Consider the following 19,952-nt stretch of genomic DNA (forward strand, 5'->3'; position numbering starts at 1 on the left):
TTCAAGAGTTTTCTAAATTGCAAAACCCCAGAAAGATAGCTATCATCCATTGGCAAAGCATTCCACAAACATGCGTCTTGGATTAAGAACATTACGGTAATCATTGATTTAGCAAAAGTTTTAGTGCAAAAGCTGTACCTATCAAATTTTTTGCTTATCAATCAATTTCCTTAATTTTTTAAGATAAAAATTATCTTATCTATATCAGGTTGGTTTTATAATTTCCCTTTGTGATTTCTTTTTGTTGTTATTTTTAGTCTATTTAAAATGCTCTCTCAGACTGTTTAATTTGAATGCCCCATTAAACTGCAGTTATTTTAGAATTTGTGTAATGGATTCTTTAATAAATTTATAGTGACCTCCTATGCCTCCCTCCCCCCCCCCTTGGAGATATGCAGCTTTTGGCAAGATTTGTACTATTTATTTTAAACCAGGCGTTGTGCTCAGAACTTGAGTTGAGGAGTTTTATATAGTTCCCTAGTCCACATACACAGGACACCGCTTCATTTAAACTAGCCTTCGCTGGGTCCAGCAGCCCCCACCCACCCGATCGCTGTGTTTATCCAGCTTCCTCTCTTCACCTCACCTTAGTTTCTAGGCTTTCTTTTTCAGCTACCTGCGCGGCTGCTCAGTGTTCAATCTTCTGCTCTGCTGCAACTTCCTGTTTCCGGTTGCGTCAGAGAAGATTGAATACTGAGCAGCCACGCGTGCGCGGCTCTTTGAAAGCGTGCGGGTCGCCAAAAAAGAAAGCCTGCAAACTAAGGTGAGGTGGAGAGAAGAAGCTGGATAAACGATCGATAAGGCGGGTGGGGGCTGCGGGCACCGCACGATCCTTGATGCCTCACTGCAGAGACAAGACCATTCACCACTCCATGGGGCGGTGAATGGCCTTGTCCCCGTCCCCGCAGCGATTGCTATCTTTCTTTCCCCGTTTCGGCGGGTTACCCGCGGCTAGCCACGGGTAACCGCCACCGTGTCATTCTCTAATTGAAATCCTTTACAATCCTTCAAGCTCAAAATCTTCATTATGTCCGTGTTCAATGTGAAGTGGGAATACATGAAAAAGAAATGGTTAACTGTAGAGATCAAGAGAATGAAAAAAAGTGAAGCAGTCTATAATTGAGATTGCTATTATAAACACCCTTTATAGGCAGTAAAGCCATTCAAGTTTCTCCTTCCCCCAACTCCCACAACACATGTTACAAAAAAGTACACAATGATGGTTCTTTAATTTGTGTGGCCACCAGAGCCTACTGTTTTACTTCAACTGCAGACATCGTTTGCCGCTTCTCAGAAGCTACCATCCTAGTCAACCAGCTAGTTTGCCTAATGGTTAGCCCAGCCCTGTCTTAGTGCACAGCTCAATGGCCTTACATACCAAAAGTAAATGCTACAGGCAGCCATGTTGCTGATGATCTGAGAGAGAAGGCAAGTCAAGATTAGTGCTGGTTATGTCTTCTACCTCTGGGGACACACTGTAGAAGTTTAAGTCAGACTGAGGGCTTCTGATCACTTCTCTGCCCCACTCTGCAAGCTTTCATTGCCTCTCTGTGTGTGACACTTAAAAATTCCTAGCAGAACTATTTTCTATGTGAAACTGCACTCCCATGTAGCTTAGACAAAACACTGGACTCAGAATCCATGAGGCAGTCACAGTTTGTGGCCTTGGCTAAGGACTATTGCACTAACTGTGCAGAGTTGTAAGGAGTTAGCAAATAGGGGAGCCAACCCAGAGAGTTGCAAAATCATGGCATTGTAGCCCAAGAGGAGTCAAGTCTGAATGATGTAGAAATCCAAAAGGAGCAAAAAGAAAGTACCAGGCCCAAAAGTAGGGTTACCATATGGCTCCAGAAAAAGGAGGAAGGATTGAGTCATCCGAGTTTTATTTCCATTGCTTTCAAAGGAAGTAAAACCCAGACATCTTAATACGTCCTCCTTTTTCTGGAGCCATATGGTATCCCTACCCAAAAGGCCCTTTTCCAGCTTTAAAACATATCACATCCTTACATGTTACACCTGATGCTTGCAGCAGTCTTCTAAGTTTATTGGGAACTACTCAAAAAAAGAAGAAACCGTACAAAGCTGTAATGCAATTTTATTTAAAATAAGTTACAGGATTTTTTAAAAATATCACTAAAACCCCTACATAAAAACACACACTCACAAAATTCTGTAAAAAGCTAAGAGGAGTACAATTAGAACAGTTCATTGTTTCACGTGTTCTTCAGGTGAAAAACTGACTTGCTAATAATATTGACAGTACATATAAAGGGCACTATCAAAAATATGCCGCGTACAGATTAAAACCATTCACTTACTAGTCAGGAAGCACAGAGTAGGTACTTTCTTGAGAATGATGTTGTATACTATAGGAATCAGCCTTGTCTAATAATGTCAGTTAATTGTCCACTAAAACACACAACCTGCGCTTACCATTCTAGTTTAACTGTGCAAAGCATTTCATGAATAAAATTGTGCTAGCAACCAATTAAATGGAGCAGATTCTACAGCAAAGATAAGGGCATGAGGAACCTGAAGTCTATTTAAAGCATAGTTCAGCTTTCATAAACCAGCAATACTATAACTAGAGGAATGACATAGGCATTTATTTTCATGTCAATGTTAAGAAAAGTGATGTTTCTTCTGTAATAATTTCTGACATGACCCAGTCAGGACTAGTTACTGTTTCTCACCACTAGAGGGAGAGCACTGCAACTTGCAGGGGCTTGACTGAAAAAAAAAAATAATAATAATCAGATGTTATAAACTCTTGATTAGCGGCCTCCCGGTTTCGTGGCAACAGGAAATGCTTTCATAAAATGTCATCTCCTGCTGCCGCTAATCCCACAAGCAATGGGTGGAGTTGGGCAGAGCGATGGGTGGGTCTGAAAGGAGTGATGGGTGGGTCTGGGCAGTGCAATGAATAGAGTGGGAGTAGACTCCAAATCTCCCACTGAATGGGTTAGCCTCCTTGGCAGCTCTGTTCTAAAGATTTTAAAAAATAAGAACTTTCATTATTATATTTGCTGAAATCTTTTCCATTGGTTATCCTGATGAACTCTTGGCTGCAGAGAAAAGTTGATCAGAGAGGATACATGTGGAACAAGAGCTCTGCGCTTCATACTGAAGAAAATACCATCTGAACGCCACTCTGATATGATTCCTAAACCAATCCTGTTGAACTTTCTCCTCACAACAGCTAGTTGCACTTTTGGGATATCTGAAATGAATAGGTATAACAAAATCTGCATATATTCGTTCTCTAATGTATGCAATAATCACGGTAGACATCCTAAATATTCAAACCGGTCAAGTTTGGCTTTCTTGATGGTATTCATCATGGCTCACCTAAATGAGCACATTAGTCTAATGAGGCTACAAATCAACATTCTCAGATAAATGGGCAGGACACTATCCTCCCAATATAAAAGCTTCAGTTTGTCCATTAGGGATAGCTGACAAAAATTCATTAAATTAAAAAGTATTTTTTTAAATGTCTGTTTAAAACCTTCAAGAAAAGGGAATCTCAATTCATCTTCCTCCCATATCTTGTCCTTCATCAGGAGTCTTCGAAATCTACTCCCATGGCTGCCTTTTTGCTGGAAGAAGACAAAAATAAGTCATTAAGACAAATCTGTTGTTATCCTGTTACCCTCATCACACTGACCCCCTGATCAAAACCAGGATTTTTGGTTTCTGCAGAAACGGAATTCGTTACCAAAATTGGCTGCTCAGTTTTGGCAGAAAAAAACCCCAAACCCCCCCCCCCAAAAAAAAAACCTATCCTCATCCACTAGCCCCCACTCAATTCCCCCACTTGAACCAAAAAGCCCCCATCCCCAGCAGCAGTCCCTTCCTGGGCCTAGTCATTAGTGGGTAGTGGGCACAGGAGCATCCCACTTGCTCCTGTGCTATGCACAGATGGTTCCATTCTCAAAATGGCTGCCGGGACCTCCTGTGGCAGTCTTGGCAGCCATTTCTACTGAGCAGCTGCACCAAGCAGGAACGAGTGGGGCTTATTCCTGCCCCTGAAGAGGCAACTAGACTACCTGTACTTCTTAAGGCAAGCCCACCGGTGGCTAAGCAGAATGGGGAGGTGGAGAGTTTTAGCTTCAGCTGAAAATGCATTGGCATTTTTGGTTGAAACCCAAACCTGGATTTCAGGCTGGTTTTGGTGCCAAAAACAAAACCAAAATTTAGTTGGTCTCTATCTGACTGCATGTGACCTTAATGGGTTACAAACCATAGAGAAATACTTCACCAATATCAGAAGACAGACAGCATAAATGAGATGGAGGTACAGGAAAAAAGGACAAGGGAAGACTGCTAAGTTTCTCATGTCAGCTAGGCCAAAAATGCTGTCTGAATTAAATTGGCCCATAAAGATGGAGAGAATAGGGCTGTATTGGAGGTGGAAGCATCAAACATTACAAAGGAAATAACCCTCAAATATCCCAACATGACCATGCTCTTTGGCACTCTAGAGGTAGAGGGCTTTTTTGTTTTGTTTTTTGCTTTTCTTGTTTTGCAGTTCAAGCTTTAGTCTTTTACTTTTTATTTATTGGGATTTACTAACTTTTTTTCATGAAGAGATTTACCCAAAGCAATTTATGATACATTGAATAGTTATCAGGCACTCTTAAATATTTTTGTGTGTTTATCACTCTTCTTTTTTTGTCTTAGCCTCTTCTTTTCATTTCAAGTACATGTTTTCTCATACAGTTAAACACATGCATCAGGCATTACTTCTGTTTGGTCTGTAGCGAGCACATTGGTTCTCTCTTTATCTGCAACTTAATATGACCCTGGCCCATGGTTAAAGTTCATCTGGGCCTAACCTCAAGGCCCCATCAAACATGGTCGATAATTCAGTTTGCAATTTAGCATGTAGTATCCAGAAATGTAAATGATCCACTCCACACTAGTAGTTTATACAATAAATGCTCAAACAAGGAGAAATTAGGTTCTTACCTGCTAATTTACTTTCTTTTAGTCCCTCCAGACCAGCACAGAAACTGATGGGTTATAGCTCACCTCGACCAGCAGGTGAAGTCTAAGACACAAAATTTTGGCTGTAGCATAAGTGAGCTGTGCAGTCCCAAGTACAGTCAGTCTGATGAATAGCCAAGCAGAACTAAGAAACTAATAACTGTGAACCATAACAGCAACTTCACTCCCAGAAGGAGAATAGCAATGAACAGAGAGAAATAGAATTGGATATTGAGAAGAATAAGAACCTTCAAAAACGTCCCCACAGCTCGCCAGCTATGCTAGATGAACCAAACACTGCTGTTCTTTTAATTTCCCCTAACAACCCAGACAAAAAGATACCACAGGAAAAAAACCATACTCTTTGCACAAAACTCTGAATAAAAACAGCAGGGCGGGGTTTGTGCTGGTCTGGCGGGACTAAAAGAAAGAAAATTAGCAGGTAAGAACCTAATTTCTCCTTCTTCATAGTCCTTCCAAATTGGCACAGAAACTGATGGGACATACTAAAGAAGTACCCATCATGGGTGGGACCCCCGAAGGGCCGCCACAAGAACACGTTCACCGAACACTGTGTCCTGAAGCGCATGAATAGTGTCGCACAAAAGAATGGAGAGAAGACCAAACTGAAGCTTTACAGATATCCACCAGAGGTACAAGAGAAGACTCAACCCAAGAAGCTGCCTGACCCCCAAGTGGAATGAGCTTTGAGAAATTCCAGAACAGGTTTCTTTTGAAGAAGGTATGCCAAAGCGATAGCCACCTTGATCCATCATGCAATGGTAGCCTTAGAAGCACCATCCCCCTTACGAGGACATGCTAAGAGGGTAAAAAACATGATCCAATTTCTAGAACTCCTGGGTCCGCTGAACATAAGAGCGAAGGACCCTACAGACATCCAACTTGCGCAACCATCTCTGCTCCAAAGAGCCCTCCCAACTACCCAAGACCAGGAGGACCAAGGACTGGTTGACATGAAAAGGCAAAACCACCTTCGGCAGAAAAGAGGGAACTAACCGCAGCATGACCCACTCCCTAGAGAACTCCAGGAAGGAAGGCCTACACAAAAAGGCCTGCAGTTCGGAAACATGTCTCACAGAAGGAATGGCCACCAGGAAGACCACCTTAAGAGTAAGGTCCTTCAACGTGCAGGAGCTAAGAGGCTCAAAAGGTGGGTCATGAGCAAAGAAAGAACCAGATTGAAATCCCAGGCTGGACCCAAAGGCCACACCGGAGGACAGAGCATTTTTGCTGCCCTCAAAAACCGAATCACATCCGAAGAAGAGTCCAAACACTGACCATGCAACAAACTATGAAACATAGTCAAAGCTGTAAATTGAACCTGTAGGGAGGACCAGGCAAGGCCCCTATCCAGACCATCCTAAAAGAACTCCAAGATGTGAGGCAAAGAAGCGCAAAGGAAAACCACACCACACGTGGAGCACCACTCCTCAAAGAGACATTGGGAACCCAAGAGGGAGGAGATCACCTTATCCGATTAACCTTTTTTACTTAGGCGTTCCCTTCCAAGAGCCAAGCCATAAGACAAAAGAGACCCGGATCAAACATTGGAATAGGACCCTGAGTCAGAAGGTCGGGCTAGAGGGGCAGCGGAAGAGGATCTGCTACGAGAAGATGAACCAGATCTGCGTACCACGGGCACCTGGGCCAGTCCGGAGCCACCAAGATCACATAGCTGATGTGATGAGCAATGCAAAGAATGACTCTGCCCACCATTGGCCACAGGGGAAAAAAAACATATAGGAGGCCATCCGTCAGCCAAGACTACACCAGAGCATCCAGCCCCTTGGTTGATAATCTCTGCGCCGACTGAAGAACCTCTGCACTTTGGCGTTGACACTCGTAGCAATCAGGTACATGATCAGCTGGCCCCAAGCCTGCAGAATCAACTCAAAATCCACGGGACCGAGACAACACTCACCGGGATCCAGTACATGACAACTGAGGAGTCTGCCTGGACATTCTTCACTCCTGCTGTCGGAAGCCAAGATGTCCAGAAGATGAGTCTCTGCCTAAGCCATAAGCAGAGAAGCCTGCGCCACTAGATGACTCTTGGTTTCCTCCTGATGACTGACGGAAGCCACCACCATGGCATAGTCCTAGAGAACCCGAACAGATTTGCCTATCAGCAACGTCTAGAACACTAGCAATGCCAACCAGATGGCTCTGGTCTCCAGAATACTGATTGACCAGGACGCCTCCTCCGGAGACCAGCTGCCCTGAGCTGAGTGACTGAGAAATTGAGCTCCCCAACTGAGGAGACTGGCACCCATGATAAGTACCATCCACTGTGGCTGATCCAAGCTCACTCCCTTCACCAGATTGGAAGACTGTAACCACCAGTGGTGGCTGCAACAACCTAATCCCCGAAGAGGAACAGGAGAGTCCAGATTGTGCATCTGAGGCAACCACCACTGAAGAACAGCATATTGAATTGGGTGCATGTGAGCCCAAGCCCACCGGACCTTGTCCATGGAGGCCACTATCGACCCCAAAACCTGCAGAAAATCTTGTGCCTGAGGACACCAACGATCCATCAGAAAGTGAATCTGAGACTGAAATGAACACTCGGGCCTCCGGAACGAAGACTCTCCCCAAGCTGGTGTAAAAGAGAACTCCGAGGTAATCCAAGCGCTGAGACAGTCAACCGACTTTTGGACAAGTTGACCACCCATCCCAGTGACTGCAGGAGCTCCACAACCTGAGTTGTAACCCAGGAGCTCTCCTGAACAGATTTTGCTTGAATCAATCAGTTGTCTAGATAGGGATGAACCAGAATGCCCTCCTTGCGTAAGGTTGCCACCACCACCACCACCATAATCTTGGTGAAAGTCTGTGGAGCCGTGATCAGACCAAAGGGAAGCACACAAAACCGATAGTGCTTTCCCAAAATCGCAAAGCGAAAGAAATGCTGATGGGAGGTCCGAATCAGAACATGCCAGAGGGCTTCCATCAGATCGAGAGAAGTCGGAAGCTCCCTGCTGAGCGACTTCCTGACTGGCTCCCGCAAATTCTCACAAGAATTCACAGAAGCCATTCAGGAAGCCCTCAGCACCAAGCAGCAGTGCCAAAGTGGCTCCTGCTCAGTGCTGCTCAGTGGCTGAAGAAACTAGAACTCACGGCAGCGACCAATCGGGTTAGCAGCTGTGCAGGAGCGCGGAAATCTCGCTCTTGCCCGCTGCACCTTTAAACCATCAGGGATTGGCAGAGAAGGTACGATGGACAGGGCAGGGAGGGGGGCAGGGTGCAGAATCTGGTGGCAGCCTGCAATAAATCTGAGAGGGGGGTGCTGGCCTGAATATAAACCAGGACCCCCATATTTGGGCTGATTTTTTTGGCCCCAAAATCCCAGTTTATATTAGAGTATATATGATAATCTTTCTTTCTAGTGCAATGTGTCTAGTGGTCCTGAATGCTAGGGACTTACCAAGCAGTCTCTGGAGTCTAGGGCAGGCCCGCTGAGCTTGCCTTCAAAACGGAGGACCAGAAAGCAGCATCTTTCTTTGCTGCTACATCTACCTTAAATAACCTGGTAGACCAAATACCTGCTCTACAGATTTCATTGGACAAAAATGCCTGAGTCTCCGTCCATTAGGAAGCAACTCCTCTGGTGGAGTGCACTTTCAATGCAATCAGTTACTGCAGCCCACATACACAGAGGAAATGGCCATTTTAATCCATCTGGAAATTGAGGCTGTGGACACCAGCTTCCCTTTCTTGACATAACTGGCAGAACAAAAAGGTGATCAGATATGTGAAACTCATTGGTAACTGAGTAGCTGGAGAAGCACTCGCTTGGCATCCAGCAAATGCAATGCTTTATCCTTTTCCTTAGACCCCCATAGGGTGAAAAACAGGCAAACGAACTTCCTGATTGACGTGGAAGGCCAAGACTACTTTCGGTAAGAAGGAACCGTGTGTAGGGAGAGCCCTGCTTCTGTAATCTTAAGCAACGGTTCCCTGCAGGACAGAGATTGTAACTTGGAAACTCGTCTCGCCTAAGTAATTGCCACCAGAAACACCATCTTGACCATAAGATCCACAAGGGAAGACTCCCGTAAGGGTTCATACATAGCCACAGCCATTACCACCAGACACTTGGTGAACACTCTGGGTGAGGATGCAAGGCCAAACGTCAGACCCTTGTATTGAAAATGTTGTTGGGCCACTTGAAATCTGAGGAATTTCCTGTGGGCAGGGTGAACGGGAATATGTGTATAAGCTTCCTTTAGATCCAGAGAGCATAGCCAATCGTTCTGATCCAAGAGGAGATATAAGGTTGTCAAGGACAACATGCAAAACCTTTCCTTTGCTAAGAACTTGTTCAGGCCTCTGAGGTCCTAAATTGGACATAGACTCCCGTCTTCTTCGGGATAAGAAAATACCGAGAGTAAAAACCCCGGTTCCTTTGAGTAGGAGGGACAGTTTCTATTGCATTTAGAAGAAGTACAGATTTTATTTCCAGAAGCAGAAGGGACATTGACTGAGGGCTGAAAGAAGACTCTCTTGTAGGATGATCTGGAGGTATAGTGAGGAAATGAAGATTATCCCTCTCAAATGACTTTTAGAACCTAGAGGTCTGAAGTAATCAACTGCCAACATTGATGGTATAATTGAAGCAGGTCCCCGATTGGCTGAGTCAAAGGCTGAGAGAGAGAACAGCAGTTATGCTCTCCATGAGTCCATCAAAAAGACTGTGCTGGTTTTTGAGAAGCTACTGGTTAAGACTTCTGAGGATACTGTTGCTTTTGTTTCTTCTGATGAGGCAGATGAGAGATTGCAGGTTTGGCAGAAAAATGCCTATGATATGACAAAGGTTTAGATGATTGAGAAGTTGAAGGAGGCTTAGACTTGGTTTTAACCAAAGCATTCCAATTATTTTCATGGTCAGTGAGTTTTTGTGTGGCTCCGTCAATGGCATCACTAAAATGCTCTTCTCTCAAACAGGGAATATTAGCCAATCTGTCTTGAAGATTGAAGTCTATATCTGAGACTCTGACCCATGCCATATGTCTCATTGTCACTGACATGGCTGAAGCTCTAGATGATAACTCAAAAGCATCATACCCAATCTAGACAAATACTTTCGTGCTTGGAAAAGAGTATGAAAGATATTGTGAAATTCCTGAAGGTGTTGTGCAGGAATATATTTATCAAAGAAAGGTAATTTCTGTACTAGGTGCTTTACATAGAAGGACATGTAGACATTATAATTCAGGACCCTGTTTGCCAATATGGAGTTTTGATATAGGCGACATCCAAATTTGTCCATAGTCCGTCCTTAGTAGATAAGGACAGGTTGTTCACCCTCTCCAAGGCAGGTAGAATGAGTGGGCACTCTCTAAAGTTGAAAGGAGATAGATTCCGTACAAAAGTAAGGAAGAAGTTCTTCACCCAGAGAGTGGTAGAAAACTCGAACGCTCTTCCAGAATCTGTCATAGGGGAAAACACCCTCCAGGGATTCAAGACAAATTTAGACAAGTTCCTGCTGAACAAGAACGTGCGCAGGTAGGGCTAGTCTCAGTTAGGGCACTGGTCTTTGACCAGAGGGCCACCGCATGAGCGGATTGCTGGGCATGATGGACCACTGGTCTGACCCAGCAGTGGCAATTCTTATGTTCTTCATGGCCTGGTGGAGTGGAGGCATAGATCTTAGAAGCAAAAGACTTTTTCAAAGTTGATTCTACCACTAATGATTGGTGAAGCTGTGGTTTATCAAAACCCAGAGAAGAAATGATTCTATATAGAGAATCAAGCTTTCTGGGAACCACTGTAATAGTCAAGGGTGTTTCCCAATTCTTGTGAAGAGTTTCTTTGAGAATACCATGCAATGGTAGTTTGAGAAGTTCCTGTAGGCAGAATCAGCTTCCAGTTTAACAGGTATGTCTTTGCCTAACTGCCTAATAAATTTAGTGAAGGAAAATCTTTCAATAGGAGATCTTGTCTTTGGTGGAGATTTCTGAGAAGGCTCTAAAGGAGTATCGTAAACCTCAGTGCCAGAATCCAAATCAGCATCAGTCTGTAAGTCAGAGTCATAAAGTAGTTTCGGTGATGGGGTGCATCGAAAAGATCGATGCTTACGTCGTCTCCAGTACTGATCTGAAGAAGAAGAGGAGGAGGTACAATGTGAAGCTCTTTTTCGTTTTGAAGTATGTGATGAAGAACAATGCTTTCTGGTTTCAAACATTGAGAGGAAGAGGAGGAATACCAATGTCTCGATGAGGTGGATTGATGCACTGATGGGGAATGTGATCTCCAATGCTTTGATCGACCTCAAGGTGGCGAACATTGAGAAGAGAGGAGCTGAGTGGAGGAATATCCATATGGACGTTCCACTGGAGAGCCAACTACAGTACCACAGGGCCTAGTGGCAGTATGCTCAGGTTGGACCGGTACAGGAGTCAATGCTGGTGCATGGAGTTTAAATAAATCACCCAGCTACCTTTGGAACAGCTCATCGAGCTTTTCCTGAAATGAAAGCACGGGTACCTGTGGCTTATCTGCTGGTACGAATGGTGCAGCAACTTGCCTTGGAGAGGATGACCTCAACGAAGATGCACACCTTGAAGATGAGGCAAGCCGCGATAGGGGGTGTTGCTGCTTGGTCTTCATTGAGGGACTCAATGCTTCGATGACCTGTGATATCGATTGGGAAGCTGGCAACTTCTTAGCTGACTTACCTGATGGTGCAAGATCTCCCAATACTGATGCCAATGCTTGAGTCTTCGATGTTGATGGTTGCGAGGTTTTATTGATGTCCATAGTCCTGAACAACATCTCCTGTTGAAGTTTACGGTTTTTAAAGGAGCGTTTCTGCAAGGTAGAACATCGGGCGCAGGATTCTACTCAGTGTTCAGGGTCAAGGCACTGCAAGCACCAACTAAGTGGGTCAGTGATAGATATATGCATTTGGCACCAAAGCACTTTTTGAAGTCGATTAACAGTCTAGACCAGTGGTTCCCAAACCCTGTCCTGGGGGACCCCCAGCCAGTCGGGTTTTCAAGATATCCCTAATGAATATGCATGAGAGAGATTTGCATACCTGTCGCTTCCATTATATGCAAATCTCTCTCATGCATATTCATTAGGGATATTTTGAAAACCCGATTGGCTGGGGGGTCTCCCAGGACAGGGTTTGGGAACCACTGGTCTAGACATAGACAGGAAGACTGTGTCAGCAAGATTAAACTCCACTGGAGAGAAAACCAGGGTCTCTAAGGGTAGAGCCCGCAAGGAAAAACAAGAAAACTTTCTTTTTTCCCAAAGAATAAAGAAAACATAGTAACATGACGACAGATAAAGACCCAAATGGTCCATCCAGTCTGCCCAACCTGATTCAATTTAAATTTTTTAAATTTAAAAAGAACTAAACATGAAAAAACAGAATAAAAAAAGATGCGTAGTGGGAAGGCAAAGCATAAAAAAATGAACAGAGTTCAGAAACACGGCTTCACTCAACGGAAAACGAAGAACTGAGGTACCATGAGCCTACGCTGGGTGGGAAGGCACTCTTGCATGCGCGGTGTGGACAGTCACAAAGTTTCTAAAAACTTAAAATAGCAATGCACTTTTAAAGCTGTCCGTACCAGGGCTCCATGGATGACATCGTCCACATGTGAGAATATGCTGCCTGCTTGTCCTGAGATAATTTTTTATCCACTGCTTTTGTTGCACTGGCAGAGCTGTGCATGTTGGTCTCTGGATTGTGTATTAATTAAAGAAAGAGTAGGACAGGCACATGGGATCTCTTAGGGAGATGCTGTGGATGGGAAGACTGGATAAGGCCATTTGGCCTTTATCTGCCATTATATTTCTATATTTTTGTGAAATAGCTAGGTGCACTGCAAGGCAGGACTGTTTGGAATAATTTCTGAACACGATCTCTCTTACCTTCTGCTTCTCTTATATTCTACTGATGGTTTTATACAGAAAAATTAATAGTCTGTTCTAGTAATGACAAGTAAGTACCAACACACTCAAAATCTTATGGCACAGTAAACATATATTCCAGATAAGACGTGTAAAGCTCCTTAAAAAACACAACTAACTTTCATGGGGTTATTCAGGATACCAAGGTCCAGCACATCTATCAGCTTTCCCTTGAAAAAAATCACCTCGATGTAGGAAAAAGCCTCCGAGCCCTTCCTCCACCAGCTGCACTGTTTGGAGCGGGTTAGACTATTACCTTTTGAAGCCCGGATTGATAAGTGACTCCCCTGGGACTCTTTTCTTGCTCATGTTAGATAACCCGCCTTTGTTTTTTCTGAAATCCAAATCTAAGAAAGGAAAAATAGACATAAATCAGTGGTCTCAAACTCGCAGCCCGGGGGCCACATGTGGCCCGCCAAGTACTATTTTGAGGCCCTCGGTATGTTTATCATAATCACAAAAGTAAAATAAAACAGTTTCTTGATCATATGTCTCTGAAGCTATAAATGACAATATTATTATTAAGACTTAGCCAAAAGGAAAGATTTTTAAACTATAAAGAGTTTTACCTCATGCAAAATTGTCATTTCTTTAATAAGAAATTAACTATTTTTTTCTGAAGCTCTCCAAGTACCTACAAATCCAAAATGTGGCCCTGCAAAGGGTTTTGAGTTTGAGACACACATCTAAAGAGACAAAGTCTCCTTCCACCATCTGTGCTGGGAAGCAATATTCTTGTACATATATGCAGTGTCATAACAAGCTAAGTGCTGGCAATGCGGCCCCATAGGGTGCAAGGAAGGCAGGGGCTCCAAAATTGTGTCCTATCCACTGCTTTCCCTGCTTGGCTGCAATGCAGTGGGCCTGATAGGAATTCTAGGGAGCATGTTGCATAGGGCACATTTCCAGCCCGAGATGGTCCTACACATATGGGAAGCAACAGCTTCAACTCTCATTTCCTCTGCAGAAAAATAGAATTTTGGCCTGCAGGGTGGTGCTTCTGCTTTGGGCTTCCAGCTGAATTGGAACTAGGGATGAGATTAGACACTAAGGGCCCGATTCAATATATGCCACCTAAAAAATATCAGTGCTGACTAGTGTGGCGCTAAGCGCAATTCTATAAAAGTTAGCAGTCTAAGCATGTTTAGGTGGCACTAAGCATTTTAACATTTAAGCTCACTCTAAACCAGGGTTTTCTTGGCCTAAACGCCTGCACCTTACTCAAAAGCAGGCACCTAACTCAAAAATACACCCACGATCCGCCTCTAACCGTGTCCACTTTTCATTACGCACTTTGAACTAGGTGGCTAACTTGTAGAATCACACCAAGTTAGGCGCCTAACTTTCAATTAACTCCCATTAGTGCCAATTAAGAGGTGTCGAGTGCCAATTATTGGTGCCAATTTAGCCTATTAATCAATTAATTAGGTGCCTACATCAGGTAAGTGTACCAATATAGGCCCCTAACTTTAGATGCAGTTTATAGATTTTGTGGATGTGAACTTTCATTAAATTAAAAAAAATTCTAGTTCCTGTTATATGTCAGGATGTAAAATTTAATGGTAATAATTTTGTTTGGTTTTTTTTCTTGAATCTAAGCAATTATTGAAATTTTTGGTAGCTTGGGAGGGTGGACTGGCTACAATGATAGTTTCCCCTTGGTTAGCACATAATCTGGCTGCCATTGTAGAGGTTTCAGTTGAGGTGTTAGGGGATTTTTTTTGTCTTTTTCTATATTTTTATTTTCTGCTCGACTCCTGCAGTATTGTGGACTAATGGATGAGGTTTATTTCCTCTATGAAAGGGTTTCCCTGTATTGCTAAGTTTTTTTTCTTATTTCTTTTACATGCTTGAATATTATGTCAAAATTCTAAGATAAAATAAAAAAAAAATTCTGGTATTTGTCATCTGCTGAAGTCTACATGGCATCCACTGGGGCATTTTTCTGGAGCTAAGGATTTAGGAGTAATTCTACAACTTGGTGCTTTGTAATTATGCACCACAATGACAAGCAATAAATATCAATTCTATAATGGCACAGGCATGCCCAAGACATTCTAGAATGCTGATAGGACGTACCAAACTTAAGTGATATTACTTACACCAGATCAATGACTGCTTTAAACTGATAGTATTGTACAAGTTGTATACAACACTTGCTGCCATGTCCATAGCCTGCCTAAGCTTCATCGCCTTGCAGTTACACACCATAGCACTTGCACACTATTCTATAAAGTAGAATGTATCTGGCAGTTAGGGAGGCACTTACGTGTGCAAGATATGTGTCAACTTTATACATCTCCTTTATAGATTTGCCTCCCAAATGACCACGTGAGTTGGCTGAAGTAATCGAAGCCCCTAAAAAATCCCTCTAATCGGGGAGAGAGTTTCCAGTGAAAGGTGCCTGGTGAAGGAGAGTGGAGCATTGTGATTTTACCTGCTGCTTCTCTTGCCCCAGCGTGTTACAGCTCCTAAGTGCCGTGATTCGAGCAGGCACTGTGAGGGCCACCTATATCATCAGAGAGGCCCCTGCCATCGGAGATAAAATGCTGCAGCCACTGTGGCGTGGCCAAAGGGGTTAGGCCCCTTGGAGCCAACTGGAGATGACTGGAGCGAGGTCAGTGTACGCACCCCTTGAATTATTGTGTTGTAATATAATTTTGAGGTTTAATCTATGGGGAAGCGTAAAGCTAAAATTAAAGTTTCCACTCCTGTCGCTTCTGGCCCAATTGACAAACATTTGATGTTTGCTGCGACAAATACTATTCAGGCTAAGAAAGCAGTTCAAATATCCAGAGCTTCACTCAGCTCTCCAGAAAGAACTCCTCCTTTCCCTCCTGAAGTTCCTGTTAACTTGGGCCCCGAAGTTGGTCCCAGGGCTTCTGGTGAAGCCTCAGAGCTTCTGGCCTCCCAGACTATATCCTATACAAAATTGTTTCAAATTAATTATTTAGAAGAAGGACTGGAAAGCTCTGATGAGAACAAACAGGAAATGTCCTTAAATGATTTACGGAAAATTAATATTAGGATGGAGAAAATGTTGAAATCAGTTATAACTCAAACTCAGGATTTTTCAAAGGAGGTAGTCAAGAAACTTGAGAATGTTGATCAAAATATGAAAATTCTAGATGCCCGCATGACTAAGGTATATAAGCGTTGCTAACTTACATGTCAGCTATGAAGGATTCTCATTCAATTCCTGTAAAATCAGAAATAATGGAAAATGCCTCAAGGGTAAGGAATTTGCGTTTAATTAATTTTCCTGAAACACTTTTGATATCTCTTGAGATCTTATTTCAGAAGTATCTCAGTGAGATATTAGGGTTGACTAATTCAAGAATCAATCCCTATTTCATCTCTCTACCTGAACATCCGCTCGGTTAGAAATAAAGCCCAACTCTTCAAAGATTGGCTAGAGGAAACTCATCTAGACTTTTTACTTCTAACAGAAACATGGCTCATCTCCGACCAGGATGCCATTATAGCAGACATTCTCCCACCACACTACAAAATTATCCCCCTCTCAAGAAACTCCAAAAGGGGAGGAGGTCTGGCCATCATACTACGCGACCACTTTCACTTCCAAATCCTAGATTCCAAATTAACCAATGATCTAGAAATCCTCACCTGCAAAATCTCTAAAACTGACCTCATCGATAACCTCAACGTCACATTATTCTACATCCCCCCGAATAAATGGAACCTTGCAAAAGAAGATTACTTTGAATTCCTTCTCACAAACTCAGCAGCTGGCACCCACAACCTCTTAGCAGGAGACATTAACCTTCATCTTGAGCAAGAAGAAAACCCCAATGTTGCAGACCTACACTCCTTCCTCACATCACTAGGCTTCGCCAAGCCCCCTCCTACCACAACACACAACAAAGGACACCAGCTTGACATGGTCACCTTCCTTTCCAACTCCCCCACCACTCCAAACATAAATCTTATAAATCAAAATTGGTCTAACACCTCTTGGTCCGACCATCTCCTATGTCACTTTGAACTATCCTGGCAAAAAAAACAACCAGACAGGAAATATACACCTAACCAAACAAAGAAGATGACCTGGACAAGAGAAAAAATTAATCCCGTAGATTTCTGGTCCCACTATACCCCCATTTCCAACCCCGACCCCAACCCCAACTTCCACCTCGACTGGAAACACTTCAATGACCAAGTCCTTAATACCATCGCCCCCCAAGACTCCGCAAAAAAACCCCTCGGCCCTCAAACAAATGGTTTGATGTGGATCTCTTAGCCATAAAATGCAAAGTTAGGAAACTAGAATGAACATGGCGCAAATCAGGGAACGACAACGACAGACATAACTGGCGAAATAAAGTCAGCGAATACAAAAAACTGATAGCTGAAAAACGCAGTAAATATTACTCCCGACTCATTAACACCCCCTCTCTAAACAGTAAAGCACTTTTTAGATTAGTCAACTCCCTTCTAGACATCGATTCCCACAAACGCTCTAGCTCAGAACTCCCGCCCCCCGCAATAATCCTAGCTGACCACTTTGCCAATAAAATCCAGACCTTAAAATCGTCACTTACTATTCCCAACACTGAGACAACATTCTCCCTACCAGCAGTAGACACAACAGGTTCCAGGGCCAACATGACCTGGAGCTCTTTCGAAAGCCCTGACTGGAACCTCTTCCTCAAACTCTTCTCAAAATACGCCAACTCCAACTGCCTATTAGATAACTGCCCACCCACTATTATTAAATCCGTCCCCCCCCCAATTCAAAACTGAACTCTTCAATTGGGTCTCACTATGCCTGTCCACCGGTCTCTTCCCGACTGAACTGGGCCACATTCTCGTATCCCCCCGCCTCAAAAACAACAAAGAACCCATCTCTTCTGCCGCTAACTATAGACCCATCGCCAACATACCATTCTTCCTAAAACTCATGGAACCCCTCATCAACCATGACCTAATGAACTACCTAGAAAAGTTCAACATCCTTCACAATTCCCAATCCGGCTTCCGCTCAAACCACAGCACAGAAACGGTCTTAGCCGCCCTAACCAATTACCTCCTCCAACTATTCTCACTGGGCAAAAGCGCCCTAGTACTCCAATTCGACCTAAGTAGCGCTTTCGATCTGGTCGACCACGACATCATGCTCCGCTGCCTGGACTCCATCGGCATTTCCGGCCAAGTGATACACTGGTTTTCATGCTTCCTAACTAGCCGTACATATCAGGTCCACAGTAACGGAACCTTCTCCCATCAATGGCGTAATCCCTGCGGAGTCCCACAAGGCTCCCCACTATCCCCCTCCCTCTTTAACATCTACCTGGCACCTCTTGCACGGACACTAGCCGACCTAAACCTCAAATCATTCATTTACGCCGATGACATCACCATCATAATCCCCCTAACTTCTCTCACCCAACAAACGGAACAACTCACATCCTCCATCCTCACCAAGTTAGAACTATGGACCTCACAATTTAAATTAAAATTGAACTCTGAAAAAACCAAAATCTTCCTGGCTAGCCCTAACCACAAAATAACAAACACCTCCATGAAACTGAACGGCCTTGATTATCCTATCAACCCCTCCATAAAAATACTCGGAGTCATCCTAGATAGATGCTTAACCTTCGAAGACCACACCAGTGCCCAGGTCAAAAAATGCTTCTGCACCCTCTGGAAACTTCGCACCATCAAACACCACTTTGACCACCTCTCCTTCCACTTACTGGTCCAATCATTAATCTTAAGCATACTGGACTACTGTAATATCATATACCTAGGAGCCTATAAAAACATCATCAAACATCTAAGAATAGTACAAAATGCCGCCGTCCGCCTCATCTTCGGCCTCAAAAAATATGACCACGTTAGCCCCTATTAAGCCAAACTTCACTGGCTGCCAGTGGAGGCAAGAATCACCTTCAAATTTGCTTGCCTGTGCTTCAAAACCTTATCAGGCTCTTCACCAATCTACCTATCTGAGCACCTTGAAATTACTGGCCCCTCTCGTACCCGAAATACCTATCTGTTCTCATTCCCCTCCCTGAAGGGCTGCCTCTACAAAAAATTCCTTGACCGATCACTAGCATTCCAAGCGGGCAAATGGAACAAATGCCTCTCTACTCTCATCTCCAATTCCCCCCACTATCAAACATTCAGGAAGCTAACTAAAACCTACCTTTTTGACAAATTCCTCTGATTTATCCTCCCTCCTCCTCCCCCCCCTCCCTCCTTCTGACCTCTTTCCCCTTGACCCTTACCGCCTCATGTAATACTGACATTTATAACACCGCTGTATTGAGCTTACAACAAATGTAACCACTCCGAACATATAACCCAGCTGCCAAAACAACTTCACCGTATATTTATTGTCCAGAATGTAAAGTTAACTTGACCGAATATGTATCGTCTAATATTGTAAATGTAATATTAATGAAATTGTAACTTCGCTGTAAATGTACAGTCTCTTCATATGTTAACCGCATAGAACTTCCACGGTAATGCGGTATACAAGAATAAAGTTATTATTATTATTATATTCCTAAGAAGAGGAAAACTACAGTGGAGCAGGGACTAGATGAATTGGCTTCTAGTGATGTAAATTTGACAGAAGTTTTGGAGGATTCACAGGACACAATACAAACCAGGTCTACTCTTTTAGTTTCATGTACCAATAAGAGCGATAAGGCATTGATAATGAAATTAAGAACATAAGAACATAAGAACATAAGAAATGCCTCCGCTGGGTCAGACCTAAGGTCCATCGCGCCCAGCAGTCCGCTCACGCGGCGGCCCATCAGGTCCAGGACCTGTTGCAGTAATCTTTTATCTATACCCCTCTATCCCCTTTTCCAGCAGGAAATTGTCCAATCCTTTCTTAAACCCCAGTACCGTTCGCTGCCCTATAACGTCCTCTGGAAGCGCATTCCAGGTGTCCACCACACGTTGGGTAAAGAAGAACTTCCTAGCATTTGTTTTGAATCTGTCCCCTTTCAACTTTTCCGAATGCCCTCTTGTTT

General features: G+C 43.6%; 1 protein-coding gene across 2 annotated transcripts in view; it reads right to left on the reverse strand.

Moving 5' to 3' along the window:
- Positions 1–2,078: 2,078 nt before the first annotated feature.
- PAXX (PAXX non-homologous end joining factor) overlaps positions 2,079–19,952 on the reverse strand; it is a 61,335-nt gene continuing 43,461 nt past the window's right edge. The window contains exons 6-8 of one of the 2 annotated variants that reach the window (XR_004540816.1): positions 13,196–13,286; positions 3,509–3,599; positions 2,079–3,220 (exon numbers count right to left, since the gene is read on the reverse strand). Coding sequence is in view for 1 of the 2 variants with exons in the window: in XM_033960468.1 (XP_033816359.1) it covers positions 3,560–3,599; positions 13,196–13,286 (131 nt within the window). In the remaining variant the exon portion in view is untranslated. Of the gene's footprint in view, positions 3,600–13,195; positions 13,287–19,952 lie in introns of both variants that reach the window. The other variant, XM_033960468.1, reaches the window with a different exon arrangement.

Source organism: Geotrypetes seraphini, chromosome 10 (genome assembly GCF_902459505.1).
Source record: "Geotrypetes seraphini chromosome 10, aGeoSer1.1, whole genome shotgun sequence".
Classification (NCBI taxonomy): domain Eukaryota; kingdom Metazoa; phylum Chordata; class Amphibia; order Gymnophiona; family Dermophiidae; genus Geotrypetes; species Geotrypetes seraphini.